The 16,687-nt window shown below is 50.3% G+C and overlaps 1 protein-coding gene across 1 annotated transcript in view; it reads right to left on the bottom strand.

Annotated features, from left to right (window-relative positions):
- Gnb1l (G protein subunit beta 1 like) overlaps positions 1-16,687 on the bottom strand; it is a 78,835-nt gene that overhangs the window by 18,528 nt on the left and 43,620 nt on the right. The window contains exons 3-5 of the mRNA XM_048452289.3: positions 9,132-9,271; positions 8,666-8,791; positions 511-609 (exon numbers count right to left, since the gene is read on the bottom strand). Of these exons, the coding sequence (XP_048308246.3) occupies positions 511-609; positions 8,666-8,791; positions 9,132-9,271 (365 nt within the window). The remainder of the gene's footprint in view (positions 1-510; positions 610-8,665; positions 8,792-9,131; positions 9,272-16,687) is intronic.

Genomic DNA, 16,687 nt, shown 5'->3' with positions numbered 1-16,687 from the left:
TATCAAGAACAAAGGAACCAGCTACAGTTTAGCCTTCCCTGGAATGGCCATGGGGACACTGTCATGCTAACGTTCCTGGGACCTCTGTAAGGTAGAGAAGTGGCAAGAGTGATGCCCAGAACAGTGAGGGCCACGCAGGCTTGTTAACATCAGTCAGCTTTTCCCTCAGCCTCAGCAGAGGCAAGGACCAAGGTGTTGAGAAAAAGGGCGTGTGTTCTGGGAGCAAGCCCCACAGCTGACCTAACTGTCCCCTCCTCACAGCCACATCTGGGCACTATGGAGCAAGCCGGTCAGGGCCTGTGGAGGGTGATTTCCTTGCAGTGTTTCTGTTGGGGTTTCTTCCAAGCACCAGCAGGGGCCCAGAAGAAGCCGATGTCCAGTCAGTGTTGGGCCCCAGAAGACAGCAGGTACACGCTCTCTAAAGGATAGTGCCCATAGGTTTGATGACAAATGCAACCGAGTGGGGCATGACTCAGGGCTGTCGGGTGTGGCTGGCGCACGCTGTCTTACCTGCCACAGCCCCAGGCACATGGGCATGCCTGGCTTGGCATCTGCCTCCGGCTTCAGGGTGCACACTGACGTCTTGGATGGCATCTCCAGAATCTGAACCTGACAGTGAGAAAACAAGCTGATTTGGGCTGATGCCAAGCCGAGTCTATGCTATGCAAACAAGAGACGTTTAAGGCGATTAGCCAAGGCTGCTGTGAGTTTCTGTCTGCTCCTCTCCCTGTAGGGACCTGAGAGCAGAGCCTCCTAATTAGTTTGCACAGGCTAAAGGGCTTAGATGCTCCTGGGGTCCTTGCAAAACAAATGCTCACATCGTTCCTGAATGACCAGCCCTTCACCAGCAAGCAGTTATGGCACACCCTGCCCCAGTTTGTCATTCGGGCAAAGCAGGCCTGATTTACTTGGTCCTGCTCACTCTGGCCGTCCTCCCTCCTTCACCTGTCTCTCTTGCCTCAGTCAGGATCTCCAATGGCCTTCTTTGACCAATCTCAGGCACATGAAATGATGCAAAATCTTGTGTGGAAGGCCTGGGACTCATCCACTACCCACCTAGGAAATTACCATGTTGCCAGAGCTAAGCCAGCTCCACTAGATCCTGGTTTCCCAGTACCCAAAAACCTGACTTACCAACCTAGACTACCTAGATACCAGGCCTTTCTGGGCCTGGGCTGAGATGGGCCTTATGGCCCAGCTTCCCATGTGGGTATGCAAATCCAGGTGGACTGCTTATATGCTGGCCAGCACCATCCACAAGGACCAGACTAAACTGGGTCCCCAGACATCCATCCTGTATCTAAGGTGCTAACCTGGTACCCTCATTCATTCGTGTCACCTCTCTGTGAGCTCAGCAGAACAGAAAGGCTCCACATGACATGCTGCATCCCAGTACAAACCAGATGTTTCCTATGTCTTTTATCCGCCTGGGGTTCTACTGCACTTTTGTGCCTATTTGTACCTTCTGGTGTCAAGTGAGCTGAGTGGATTCTGAAAGCCTGGAGGAGCTTCTCTAGGTACCAGCAAGAGAAATTCTCCATGGCAACTAGCAAGAGCATGAATACAAGCCTGCTTAGCATGCCCAAGTCTGCACACAAGGAATCAGTGCTCCAAAGGGATGGAGGGTAAAAACTGGACAGAATATACCCAGGATGGCCAGGCTGGTACAATGTCTGAGAGGTCAGAGCCTGGGCAAGTAACAGCTGTGTTGTCTTTACCAACTTATGCCACACAGAACCTTATCTGTCACAGCCACAGAGATGATTCTACACCAGTCACCTGGGTTGGGTCCAGGGCAGCTTTCAGGCAGTGCAGAATGGCAAGCACACAACCTGGTCCTTTGGTTAGAGTCCTGCTGATACGCCCACTTTTGATAAATGGGGGCCAGGGTGTTCTCTGGCAGGGTAATCTCACCAGACTCCGCATAGTGATTGGACTTTTAATGGCCAACACTAGTAATGGTTCACAGTCCTGTCTCATCTGCTGCTGAGTCTTATAGCCCCTGCCATTGTAGAGGTAGGGAAACTTGCTCAGGCCTTTAGGAGACAGACTGAAGAACACTTGGCTGTCTGTGGGAGGTGATGCAGGAGAGTCCTAGGCCCTGGATGTTGGAGGGCAAGGCAACAGGATGGATGTCACAGCTCCAGGGTCGGGTAAGCAGGACAGTGCCCAGAAGATAGGGTTCTAAGGAGGCAGAGAGGTTACTGTGAGCGGAGGGGTTGATGACTAGTCAGACTACACAGCAGACCACCCAAGGGCAGAGGAAGCAGAAGCCACCAAGGGAAAGAGTGCCCAAGATACGGGAAGGGGGTATGTATGGAGAAAGGCGGAACAGAGGAAAACATGTATAAGGAGGTAGGACTGCCGCAGGGGAAGCAGAGATGGATAGTGTGACAGGGGCCAGCAAGTGTGCGTTAGAGTTGCTCCCAGGCCAGAAGGGAGAAAACAAGAGGGAGATCCTATCCACAGTCCTGTCTCCTCAGGCCCATGGTCCTCCACAGCCAGCAGCACTGAGCAGGCAGCTCCTGCTGGTGCTGGCAGATCAGGCCCGTGTACTGGGTTAGGCTTGGCTCCTGCCCAAGGAAAGTCATTTTGTCTCCAAGCAGATCTAGTTCATAAATAATGAGATAGTAACAGGCATTTATTTGTTCATGATTGCATTTAAATCACCAATTAGGAGCTACATATACTTTTCTTGCCAGTTTGCCAAAAACCTGTTAAAAGTTTTATTAATGTCAGGGGTGGGGGAGTTGTTTCCGCCTGTACAGCAGGACAGGCAGTGCCAGGTCACCCCAAGCCACAGACCCACAAGGTGCCACTCTGAGGGTTAAGAGAGCTCAGCTACTCTCAGGCTGCGGATGAGCACAGTCTTCCTCTGTGGAGGTCACAGGTTCCCGCACAGTTTTAACCAGCTTCCTGGCTCTAGCCCTCAGTGCAGGTGGCGCAGGATTTCCAAAACAGTTTTTATTCCCTCTCCCTCTCCCCCCGACTCTCTCCCTCCCTCCCTCCCTCTCCCTCCCTCCTCCTCTCCCTCTTCCCTCTGTGTATGTGTATAACTTTTACGGCACAGACCTCTCACCATGTGCAGGCTGTCAGGCTAGGCAGCAAGCACCTTTACTGCTGAGCCATCTGAACAGCCGGACGTTGTATTTTCAGAAGCTACCAGCATATCCTGAGCAAATGGTTGTTTTCCAGTCTGCCAGGAATCTGCCTAAACTGGGCCCTGGAAAAGCATAGCTGGCTTAGGTCCAAACAATGCCTGAGAGCATGCTCCCACCCCTCACGGCCGTCTGGGTGGCCACACTTGCCCAAACTTAGCATTTTTCCTTCTGGAAACAAAAGTTGGCAGTGGGTGCCAGATGGAAAGCTCCAATGTCTGTAGGAGGCTCCACGCTCAGGAAGGCTAGGCACTGTTCTTCTGGCTCCCAGAGGCCTGGAGAATCAGGCTAGGCAAGGTAGCTGCCCTGGGTCTGACCCTGGGAACCTGCTTTTCTGATGTAGGATGGATGCTGAGCTTTCTACACTCTCAATGCATGTCCCAGATTGGGATCCTAGACAGTCCTGAGTTCACCAATAACTCCCACCTGAGGCCCCTTACGCTACAGCCTCTCCCTGCGGCCACAATGAGGTATTCCTGAGTTCTCAGGTAGGGACAGTCCTTGTCATGGCCTGTGGGCTGTGCAGATTTTGTATCTGTGACTTCTGCCTCCTCATGCACCATCATTTCCAGAATGTACATGTATTGAGTTGAAGCACAGTCCTTGCCTTTTGGCTGCTCATCACTGGCCATGCCTTGTACCCATAGCTCTGCATACAGGGTGATGACAGTTCTTTAGGAAGAAGTCTGAGACAGGGCTAGTTTACTCTTACAGAAAGGAGAAGGTTCTGGTTTTGGATCCATCTCCTGGGACTCCCCGTTGCTCAAGCCTCACTGCTGCTGGGTTGCCATTTTCAAATGTCTTTTTTTTCTGTTCCTTTCCTTTTTGCCAGTTTGTTTCACAGAAGCCTTGGGTGCCCAGGAGTTTCTCTGAACCTCTTCTTACCTCCAGACTTGCTCTCATTCTGGCTTTGAAATGCAGGCTTTATCCTCCCTTCCCTGGCCACTCCCATCCTCATTCAGCCTCCAGAACCTACATTTTCACTAGCTCCGCCCGCCCATGTATGAATTCGCCTGTTGCTTCACTGTATTGGTGTCTCTGTTGCCTCTTCCAACAGGCTAGCAGTACATTCAGGCCCCCAATTTCTGGAGGTCCCCCTCTGTATACAACCATGTATGTACATGAATATGTAAATAGACATGCATGCTTGTGTATGTGTGTGTGCACAAACACTCAGCTCTAGACATAGCCCTGAGTGGCCCTCCTCCAGGAAGAGCATTATGCTGAGTACTAAGGTCTGCCTGAGCCCTTCCTGATTCTCACCACTGCCCTGGAAGGCTAAGAGCTCACAGGCGACCAGGCTGGGCATCAGCCTGAGGCTGCTGGAGCTGCAGTGAAGCAGGTAAGTTGCAGACCTGGGTCCTCTTTGCTGGGAGAGGACAAGTGTGTCTGGTTAAAACAAACCCAGTGTCATCAGTGTATGAGGGCTGGTCCTTACCTCACTGTTGCCCTTCCCAGGCACAGCAAGCATCCAACATAGCTGTCCCCTGGCCAGGATAGAGCTCTTGCAGAAGCCCACACTGTCCAACTGAACTGCATCCAGGATGGTATTCCTGCCCTCTGCCAAGTCCCACAGGCACAGCCGCAGGTCCCGGCCCTGGCTGATGAAACAAGGGGAGGGGATTTATGAGACACTCTAAGCATTATGTACCCACTTGAACTGGTATCTGGCCTATAGCCCTTCAATGCTGAAGGTGGCCATGTTTCCAAAGAAGGCCAGGTAAGCTTTGCACCATCCAGGCTAGAAGTCTCAGTTGAAGATGACTTCTCCCTCAGGGCTCACAGCTGAGTTGGCACTGAGGCCAAGAGAATTCATTAGACTAAGACTATGGACACAGGCATGCACCTATGACCAGCCTCCTGCCGTTCAGTGCCACTGAAGTATATCTGCACCCCTTTCTTCTCTGTAAAGTGCCTTTAAGGACTCAGAAATCTCACTTGGGTCTCTTCCAAAGTGCATTTGGGACCTACATTCACTCAAAATGCCATGCAAGCATGTTGAGAGCAGCTCCAGGCGTCACCACCAGAGCTGGAAAAAATCCAGCTGCTCTGCAGCAAAAGAATGGCCAAGTATGCTGTGCCACAGAGTGCCATTCAGCAAGGGACAGCGCCGACTGCTGATATATGCAACAGTTGGAAGGAAGCTGAGCCTCGATTTGTGAAGTGAAAGAAGCCAGATCTGAAGTTCTGTAGCGTGTAGCTACAGTCCTTGACATTCTAAAAAAGGAGTAGGCACAGGGATGGAGAACCATGAGAGAACTGACCACAGGGGGTAGCTCTGGGCTTTGTGGGATAAAAGATGCTCATGCGGCCTTGTGGAAAGACTGCGTGACTGTCATCGTGCACAATGAAAACAGCCCGGCCAGCTGAGCGACAGCCTATGAAGGACTGCACTGTGACTATGTGGATAACGGGGCGCTGGTTCAGGAAGAGTAAACAGAGGCTGACCTGAGGCACACAGGGAGGTGCTGACTGAAACCTATATGGTTAAAGATTCACATAACTGTAAAAACAGTGGCCTGAGCAGGCCAGGATTCTTACAGGCACTGGCTCTCCCTCTCTGGCTGAGCAAATATTGGAGCAGCAGTGGATGTGGGGACGTGGTTCCTTTCCAAAGAGCTGTGGTACAGCTGGTGAGCATACAGAACTGTGGGTCATATCAGAACCTGGAGGTCAGCATGAACATGTGTGTGGCCAGACACATGCAGATAGAACACACAGCTGAACATAGGTGAGTGGGACAGGATGGGCATGTAGGTTCAAGTCTCTGTCCTGTGCCACCCATGGATAGCTCAGTGCTAAAACTCATCAGTTTTCTAAGCACAACAGCCAGGTTTCTGGAGAGACATTGATTCTACAGCTGGAGTAAGGGAAAGCCAAGAAGGAGTTCAAGTGTCTTGCAGCACGGGGAAGAAAGGCAGCATTAACAAATGAAACAAAAGATGCTATGGCAGTGAGGGGAGGCAGGGACAGCTCTTCCTCACAGGTTCCTCCGTTCTGACTAAAGCAGCATTCTACCAACACAGTGGGAGACAGAGTTCCATGAGAATACACCAGACAGAACTACTTCAGGCAGAAGCCACTGCAGGAAGCTACTAGCAGTGGGGAAAACCAGGTATTAGCACAGGCTCAGAGTGTCCCTAGAATGTTCTAGGGCCTGTGCTGGCTTTAACAGGCCTGCATACTCTTGGATCCCACCCCACTACAACCTGCTTCTCAGGGACCCAGGAAATACTATGGGCTGAGGGCCTCTTTTCTTTTTCTTTGGGGGGGGGGTAGGTGGTATTTTGAGACAAGGTCTCTCTATATAGTTCCTGGCTGTCCTGAAGTTCACAGAGATCCCTGGGCCTCTGCCTCTGAGTACTCGGATAAAAGTTTCCTGCTTCCCCACTTTTTAAAGGGCTCATGGCCAATAGCATCTTCTATTTCATTTGTCTGCTAAGGCCATCAGGCCCTGCATGAGAACCTCCTTCTAAAATACACGGGACTGCAAGTGCTCAGGTATTTTCAGAGCTTGGAATATTTGTGTAAACTTCACCAGTTAATCCCCCTATTTTGAAAACAGGAACTAGGAAAAGCTCTGAAATCTGAAACTTTTTGAGAGCTGACATGACACTCTACAACTTTCAGATTTTTATTCAGGGAGTGGTGGCACATGCTTTTAATCCCAGCACCAAGGGGGTGGGTCTCTGTGAGTTCAGGTTCAGCCTGGTCTACAATGTAAGGTGTTCCAGGTTAGCCAGAACTATATAGTGAAGCCCTGTCTCAAAAACCAACAAGAAACAAGCTTTCAGATTAGGGAAATTCAACTTCTTGAATGCTGATAGTGGTCTAGCAGGCACCACCCACCTATGAGACCAAGGCCAGTCTCACTTGCCAAGGAGAGACAGAGACTCATGCACCCCAGCACCATAAGGTTGGCAGTCACCACACTGGGGTTCCTCCCCAAACCCAGGGCCCCAGTCTTATCCTGAACCTGGGGGCATTCTACCAAGCCCTTGAAAAGTACTGAGATCGTGGGAAACGCGGACTAGGGCCCGTGTGTAGCTGCTAGCATTTGCTTCCGGTCGGTGGCCTTGGACACTGATGTCAACAGAGCTCAACTGGTGTGGAGCACAGAAAGGAAGATGGGCAGCGGGTTTTGCCTGCATCCCACCTTAGCAGCACACTCCAGAGGGACTGCAGGTCTAAAAAAGCAACAGTGAGTTCTGGAGATAGGCCAAGGATGTCCATTTTGTAGCGTAGTCTCCTCCATAAGACCCAGGAGCCTGACCACATGGGGATGGTCTGGCCAATGTGACCCCATTACCATGAAGTCACCCCTAAGAGAGTATAAACATATGTCACCCTGTTGCAGAGATAATCTTTGATAGAAGAATAATGATGCTATCTAAAATATAAAAAGGACTTCATCTATCAATAAGAAAGATGCAGTCAGTTCAGTAGAAAAATTGGCAGAAACCAATGGTATATCCCAAACTGGCCTCAGACTCACAGCAATTCTGTCCGGTTTCCTGAGCATTGGGACCACAGGTGTGTATTAAATATCTAGCAGTCTTTTGTTTTGTTTTCCCAACTTAAAGTTAGGAAAATCTCATAAAACCATTCTGCTCTTTTTCAAGACACAGAGCAGCCCTGGGCTGCTGCTGCCTGCACAGCGGGCGGTGCTGCGGTGCTGTACTTGACTGGGCAGTGGTTACTCAGGTGCTAAAGGGTCTGCGTGCTCCTGCACTAGCCTGGAAAGAAGTGGCTTCATAATGAAGAAGGTAAAGAAATGCTAGCTGGTGCAGCTCTCGTGGTCCAGGTGCAAGGAGGGCTGGGGGTCCTTCAGCCCTGCTAGGTATGAAAGCACACAATCCCTTCCAGGGCCTCTCGGAAAAACCTGGACTCAAACACAGCTGAGGCCAGGCAGCCTTGGTGGGCTGTGGCCTCCAGTGCAGTGCAAATGCACCTGGGCATTCCACACCTGCAGCCCCCACTACAGGCCTCCTGACCCTCGGTGGGGACTGTAGGTGGGGCTGCAGCACCATCGCCCTGGCTGGGAGGTAGGGTGTTTATATATGTGCCAGTCCTAGGATACCCTTGGTCCTAGCCCTATGACCAAGGCCACCCAAGTGTCTGGGCCCTGGGCGAGCAGGAACTCCTTAGGGCTGAACTTTCAGCTCTTTTGAGCCTGAGTTCTGCTTTATTCATCCCTGTCCCTTTAGCACATGGTACAGTTACCTCTGCCCACTTCTAAGTCACAACCCAGGGCCTTTCTATCAGCTGCCTTCTGGCTGGTGTCAGCTACCTCAGATAACACCCCCAGAGAACCCCAGGGAAGGAGATGGTCCCACCTGAGAGAAATCAGAGCTGTCTACTTCCCAAAGGCTGGAGCTGGCCCCATATTCTCTATAAACTACAGGCAAGCTGGCAGGATGCCCCTAACACCTTTGGTTCATTGCCATTCTGCTCTAGCTAAGATAGTCACAGGTCCCCTGCTGCTCCCTTGTGCTGCTGTGACCTACCTGAGGAGCTGGTGCCCCTGGGGCAGTGTCTTCAGCCAGGTCACACCCTGGCCCCCGTGGCCATTCAGGGTGGCCACTGTCCTTCTGGTCTGCAGGCTCCAGATGTGCACCAGGCCACTCTGAGACCTGTTGGAGACAGGCAAGTCAGGGATGGGGCAGTAGTCAGTAGACATCTTGAACTGCTCCAGACCAACACCACACACAGCCAGTGGAAGGTGATACATCAGCTGGAGGAGACTTGACTCCGAACAGCAGAGGTGGCCAGAGGGCCTGGGGTTGGGGTACTTTGTCAGAACTCAGCGGTGTGAGACAGAGGCAAGACTCTCTGCTCCTCCAAGGAGTTCCGAGTGGACAGTGTTTCAGGCAAGCACAGGGCCTTCTGCCAGCACCTTAGGTAAGCACTATGCTCTGGGAAATCCAATGCTGGACATCACCCTGGGCTTGGGGTAGGACAGCTGTTACTCACCCCGAGAAAAGGAGTGGGCTCCCCAGAGCTTGGGATGGTGGGCCAAAATGCAGCGTGTTCACAGGTGACTGTGTGCCTCGGAGGACAAACGTGGGACCAGGCGGTGGTGGGGACAAGGCTGCCATGTGGTAGATGCAGTCCTGGGGTGCAAGGGAGACCATGTGAGTGGCAGAGAGCTCTGTATTTCTTCAGAAGGCAGTGGAAACGGGCACCTAGAAAGCTGTTGGCTCGGTACTCAACTTCTGCCCCTTCTGGGAAAAGGATGCTGTTCTCCATCATGCAGACAGGCTCTGTGGCTCAGGAATAGCCAGCTCTTGGCATGGACCACACGGCTGCCAGAAGTGCAGCCTGTTGGGGGCTGCAGACCCCTGGCCCCTTGACTTTCTTTGCCTGCCTCAGACCCTTTGCCTGCTGGAGTGAACTGAGCAAAACAACTTGTTTACCTGTGCCTGCAGCTGCTCTGAGCGCGAGACCCTGATGGCAGGGGAGTGGATTCTGGTAAGGCCTGCAGCTGAGAGATCCCGAGAGCTGGGGTGTGCCTATCAGTTAAGGATCCCTATATAAGCTTCCCTGGAGCACAATAAACTTGGCATTCTTGTATTAAGGATGACCCGTGTCCCTGTGTGAGTTTAAGTTTCCAGCTTAGTTCCCGGCTCACGTACTGTCCCGTAGTGCAGGCGCTACAGCAGCCCATCCTTGCCTCAACTGCCAACCTGTCGTTGTTCCTGCTCGGCACCTCCAGCCCTCCCCGTCCCCGAACCCCATCTTATCTATCAGCTCTGGTACACAAAGGTCCAAGCCTGCTCCTCCTTGGCAATCACATCCTGGGAGCCCAACATAGAGGTCTTGCTGCCTCTACAGTAGAGCACTTGCCTACCGAGCTCAAGGCCCTGGACTCCACTCCTGGCACCACAGAAAAGGAGCCTTTGCTTGGCCAAACTTGATTCAGGCTCCTGGACCTTCTTGTAGGCCCACGTGAACAGTTTTAGCAAAAACTCAGTCAGTTTAATGTCACCCATACCCATGATCTGCGTGCTCTCGAAGCCATCTGTGACCCTGGTCCAACTTCAGCCTAGATCTCCAGATTCCTACCATGTCCTCCCCCCATGTTGTGGAATATATTTGTGCTGTGTGAAGATGTGGTGCTGTGGTTGGTGTAATAAAGAGATGAATGGCCAATAGCTAGGCAGGAGGTATAGGAGGGACTTCTGGGGACAGAGAGGACTCTGGAAATAAAAAAGGTGGAGACTTCAGGAGACTTAACAGTCACAAGCCACATGGCACAACACAAGCCATATAAATGAGTTAATTTAAGTTATAAGAGCTAGTTAGGAACAAGCCTAAGCTATAGGCTGAGCTTTCATAAATAGTAAGTCTCTGTCATTATTTGGGAACTGGCAGGACAACTTCTACCTGCCCCCTGCTATAAACCCTGACTTGTCACACTTTTCAGAGTTAGGCCTAATCTCCTTTCCCCCCCCCCCCCCCGAGAGCCCACGTCCTTGTCCCTATGGTGGTCCATGAGTCAGGTGGTCAGGATTGACCCTGCATACTCACAAGCACTCATCCTGACACCCACAGGACTGAGTCTCCCAGCAGGTCTCACTGCTGTGCCTCCCCTGGAGGATGAATAGCGTTCCTGCCCCAGGGCCAGCACCTGCTCGGCAGACACGTGCTTACAAATGAGAGCTGCGTGGGTCCTGAGAGTGCTACAAGCAGCCCTACTGGATCCTGGCCTGAACTGCCAAAATTTTTAATTATTTTTGTTCATTTGTTTTTGAGACAGGGTTTCTCTGTGTAGCCCTGGCTGTCCTGGAACTTTCTCTATAGACCAGGCTGGCCTCGAACTCAAGAGATCCACCTGCCTCAGAGTGCTAGGATTAAAGGTGTGTGCCACCATTACCAGGCCAGAACTTCTAATTATAATCACTCTGTGAATAGCATACTCTTTAATTTTGAGAAACTGAAGCAGGAAATGATTAGGTGAGCTGCCCCAGATTCCTGGGAATGGATCTGAAATACTCTCAAGGCTTGTGCCACCAAGTAGCAGAGCAGCCAGGAAGGGTACACGTGAAAGGGCAGGACAAAGTCATCTGGTCACACCCACAGAACTGCTGTCTCAGCAGACAGACCACGCCTCAAAGCACAGGACTTGTATTCAAGACCTGCTAGGGTCTACCTTGCAAAGAAGAAATTTCCAGTGCCCTAGACCACACATTCAACCTTGTCTGTAGTCTACCCCCTCACAGTACCCCAGTACCTCAGTTGGCCGCTCTTCAGAGGCAGGGGTGGCCCCAAGGCCACACATTGGGATGAAGGTAGAGGAGAAAGGGTCAGAGGCAGACAGCAGGGGGCTGCACTGGGCAAAGGCACATCCTACTCTACTTACCTGCAGCCTGCACAGCAGGGAGAGGCAGGTCTGCCCAACTTGGGTGGCAGCTGCAGCCATCAAAAGAACATGGCAAGAAAAAGAACGGAGCAAAAGAGCTGGGCAGGATTCTTCCAGAGTGGAGATTGGGCTTTAAGGCTGGTATGGAATGTAGGAAGAGGGACTACAGGCTGAGGCCACACACAGCGACAAGCAGTAAAGAGGCCAGGGAGGCAAAGGCTTCTGTAACTCTCAGGCAGCCTCCACAGGACAACCCTATCAAGTACACCTCCACCAGCATGCGCCAGTGCCATACCTCCACACTATCCTACGCCCTCCCTTTTCCTCTGTTACAGGAAAGGCAGGTATGGACTCTGATCCATACCACAGTGGAAGGTATACAGCAGCCAGAGCCAGGCTCCCAGGAGACCACCAGGCCCTATATGGAGGGTAGACAGGATGGGGGAAGGCCAGGGAGGTCTGTACCCAGGCAAGACACATATCTTGTCCTACTGACCTGATGCAGGTCCCACCAGGTCAGGCCTCTTCTTGACCAGCTCTATGCTTGGACCCTGACTCCCTCAAAGGCTTTCAAAGAAAACAAGGTCATCAGGAATGCAGGTGCAAACTGCCAAGTCCCCTCTTTTCTGTCTTTTTTTTTTTTTTTTGGTCTTTTTTGGTGGTGGTGGGGAAATAGGGAAGGAGCTTTAGCTATATAAAACTTACCATTTGCTAAACGCTAACTCTTCGTAACGTCTACAGAGAAGACACGACCTACACTGTTCACAGACCCACGCCCCTGAAAAGATCACAAATGCTAGAAGAACGGCCTCGAGCAGGTAGTCCAAACAACAGGCTCAGGGGGCAGCTGTGGGCCCTCCAAAGCCTAGCTGTGTTCTCACCAGACACAGGTCCACAGGCCCTAGCTCCCCCACTGCCAAGAACTTAGTCTCTTACAGCTCATTCACCCAGCAGGGAAACTCCAAGGCCAGGATAGGGGCATCCTGCCACCTGCGTTCAAGCAATGAACTCTGGCAGGCCACCCCCTGTGGGAGGCTACTTCTGTAGGCACACGAGTGCAATCCAAATACCACACACACTGTAGCCATGCTATACACACAGATGCTCACACTTATACATGCATACATCAACACACACACACATAGAGATGCAGCCTCTTCAGAAGTATTCCACACACAAGGGCATACAGAACCTCAGGTACACACTGGAACACATGTGTACACTTGTGCTCACATGCACACTCATGCACATACATGTGTAAGAGTTCTCACACACATGACCCTGGTCATTGCCAGCCGAAGCTCGGCCCACACTTGCCGCCTGCCTGCGGCATGGTGGGAGTTTCCAGAGCTTACCAGCAGAAGGCTCATTGTGAGGTGATGAAATCAAGGGCTCCTCTATTGTCTCCCCAGAAATGCAGGGAACAAACCCGTCACGTCACGCTGTTACAACAGCCGAAAAGTTCAGGCCAAAATGATGCATCAACAATTAAGGGCTCCATCATTTCAGGCAATTAAAATAAATGCTTTATTTGAAAACTAATTAATTCTACCTACATATTTTTCCTATGACAATATCTTATGATTACTTGATTTATGACACCTAATTATTCTTTATTAATCTAATTGAGAATAATTGTATAATCCTATCTCCCCTGGCCCCTGGCCCCTGGCCACCCTGGGTGGAGGCCGCAGAACTTGTGCATGGCCCAAGCAGCGCTGCTGCGTGGCGCTGAGGTTCTACCTCTCGTCTCTCGCTCCATGAGTGGGAGAGCAAACGATCAGAAAACAATGCAGAGCACACTTTGGTTCTGCCTGCTCAAGATGTCAAAGTGAGACAGATTATTTTAAAAATTTCCAGGAGAGTCAACCTTTCCTGTAAAGGTCACAATGGCCCCCACACTGTAAATAACAGCACCTCCCTGGGCAAATCACAGCAGCCTCTGTCTAGCGGCCTCAGGGTCATCTTCGTGGAGAGGCTCCCTCTCTGTGACTCAACTGTGCTGCTAATTTCATGTCAATCTTACACAAGCTAGAGTCATCCATGAAGAGGGAACTTCACCCATCAGATTGGCTTGCGGACAGGTATGTGGGGGGGCATTTTCTTCATTAATGGTTGATGTAGGAAGGTCCAGCTCACTGGTGGTGGTACCATGCTTGTGGAGGTGGTCCCCGGTTGCATAAAAAAGCAAGCTGAGCAAGCCATGGAAGATAAGCCAGTCAGCAGTGTTCCTCCATGGTCTCTTGAGTTCCTGCCCTGAATTCCCTCAAGGACAGTCTGCAAGCAGACAACTAGGCCAGACAAACTATTTGCTCCCCAGATGCTTTTGGTCCTGGTGTTTATCACAGCAATAGAAAGCAAACTGGGGTGGAGGGGATATATCCCAAATCAGATCTGAAAAAAGATCCAATCTGGTAAAAGGTTGCTGGGAAGTAGGTTTCCATGGTACTCTTTTGTGGTTACTAGTCACAGAAGGAAATGTGCCTTTACCATGGAGACATCTAGCCGCACCACCTTCCCCAAATGACAGAAGTCTATGCCACTAGCGATAAACAATAGGCACTGCTTATCTCCTGATGAGATACGATACGGTGTCATGGCGCCATCTGCATGAACCCACGCTGACAACTTTCAGACATGAACCTGGCCATGGAAACAGACACATCCAGACATGGGACACTACACAAGAAATTTAGCTTAGGCTTGTGAAAATGGACAAGGTCAAGAGAAACTACAGACTTAAAACGGTAACAAAACCAGCTGGGCAGCTCTCAGGAGGCAGAGGCAGGCAGGTCTCTGAATTCAATGCCAGCCTGGTCTTCAAAGTGAGTTCCAGGACATCCATGGCTACACAGAGAAACCCTGGAGGGAGGGAGGGAGGGAGGGAGGGAGGAAGGGAGGGAAGAAAGGAGGGAGGAAGAGAGGGAGGGAGGGAGGCTTTGTACACAAACTCTGCCCATTCCCACCCTCTCTTTTTCCCATTGCTCCTCTGAGGCAGCCAGGGTTATTTTTCTTCTTCTCTCTTCCTCCCTCCCTCCCTTCTTACCTCCCTCAATCCCTCTCCCTCCCTCTCCTCTTCTGCTGCCTGTCTCCAGAGGCCGGTCTCCCTCCTTTTTCCATTCCCTCTCTCCAAATAAAAACCTTCTTTGTGAGCACAGTCTGTTTTCTCACAACTCAGATACTAGATATTAGATTAGATACTGAATCAAAACAGAGAGGATTAGGCTGGCCCATGATGGCACACACCTTTAATCCCATCATGTAGGAAGCAGAAGCAGGTAGGTCTCTATGAGTTTGAGGATAGCCTAGTCTAATCAGTGTTCCAGGCTAGACAGATAGGGTTATTGAGATACCTTGTCTCAAAAATGGGAGGGCGGGGAAGGCTAGGATCAGCAGGATGACTTAGTGGATAAAGGTACTTCTAGAAACCTGAGTTGAGCCCCAGAACCCACATGGTAAAAGAAGAAAACTCTACAAGTTATTCTCCCACCTTCCTAAGCATGCTGTGACACACCCCATATCATGCATATGCACACAAATAATAAATAAATAAAAATCAAAGGGAGAGCCATGAAGGATATTTGGGGGACAGCTGATTTTGGAGATATATGAGAAACTCTGGGTACGGACAATAGATCATATGGCATTATTATTTCTGCTGTGTATTTATATTAGATTTAATTTTTTTATGTTTAGAGATGTTTTGCCTGCATGTATGTCTATGCACCGTATGCATGTCTGTTACCTGCAGAAGTCAGAATAGGGCATTAAATTCCTGGAACTGGAGTTATGGATGGCTCTGAGCCACCAAGTGGGTACTGGGAATTGAACATGGGTTCTCTGCAACAAAAAATGATCTTAATCACTGAGCCATCTCTCCAGGCATTAGGGTTTTTTTGTTTGTTTGGTTGGTATTTTTTTCCTTTTTTCCTTTTTTTTTTTTGTTCTTATTTGTTTTTTGCTTTTTTTTTTTTCAAGACAGGGTTTCCTGTAGATTTGGAGCCTATCCTGGAGCTCATTCTGTAGACCAGGTTGGCCTCGAACTCACAGAGATCTGCCTGCCTCTGCCTCCCGAGTGCTGGGATTGAAGGCATGTGCCATCACTGACCAGCCATTTTGCTGTTGTTGGTCTTGTTTGTGTTTTGTTTTGTTTTTTAATTTGGTGATAAACCAGGAAACAACCGCGAACATCATGACAGATCAACAGAAAGTCAATATAAAACTGGAAAGACAAAACACAAATAAAGCATCAGAAGTTGGGCAGTGGTGGCGCACACCTTTAATCCCAGCATTCGGGAGGCAGAGACAGGGGGATCTCTGTGAGTTAGAGGCCAGCCTGGTCTACAAGAAGAGCTAGGGCTGTTACACAGAGAAACCCTACCTAGAAAAAAAACAAAAACAAAAACAAACAAACAAAAAAGCATCAGAAAAGCAGAAACACTGGGGCAATAAAGTTCAAGAAATGAGTGAGAGGAGAAGAGATCAGAGGGAAAAGCACTTAAGTAATGACTGGAAGTTTGGGAAAGATGAGCATTCATTGAGGACAAGTAAACTCAAGTCATGATCACATTCTGAAAAGTGGCAGAACACAGCAAGGGAGCCAGGGCAGCTGATCTGATGGGGTTTCTCTCTCAAGGACATAGTATTAAAGCTCAGTCCCCATGTAGCTCAGGAACCTGTATATGGCGGTACTATTTACAACAATTCACACTCACTGTCGAGGGAGCTCTGCCCTCAGGAGGGAATGCTAGCCTCCAGGACTTGGGTGTGAACTGAAGGAGAGAATCAGGTCCCTGAGCTGCTCTCAGGATCCCGGTCTGTGATGGGCTCATTCCTTCTTGCATACACATGCACTATGATGCCATCTCCTCTGGCTCTTTACCAGAGGCCGCCACTGGGGCCGCCCACTGGGGGACTTTCATTCCTCCAGACTGTGTGCTAAGCAGCCCTTTTGCTCTAGGTTAGCATCCCTCAAGCTCTCCACTGTGGTAACAGAAACAGAGAACAAGCATCCTTGTTAAGCCAGGTCTTCTTGCACTTCTATTTACTGTAGCATGAATCCATGAGAATCTGGTAAAGGTTCTATTAGAAATGAATTAAGTTTTATGTGGAGTTAGCCTATAAGAAGCCTGAGCCATCGGCCAAACAACTATAAGTAATATTAAGC

This window comes from Myodes glareolus, chromosome 2 (genome assembly GCF_982192425.1).
Source record: "Myodes glareolus chromosome 2, mMyoGla1.1, whole genome shotgun sequence".
NCBI lineage: Eukaryota > Metazoa > Chordata > Mammalia > Rodentia > Cricetidae > Myodes > Myodes glareolus.
This window is presented reverse-complemented; position numbering and strand designations above follow the sequence as displayed.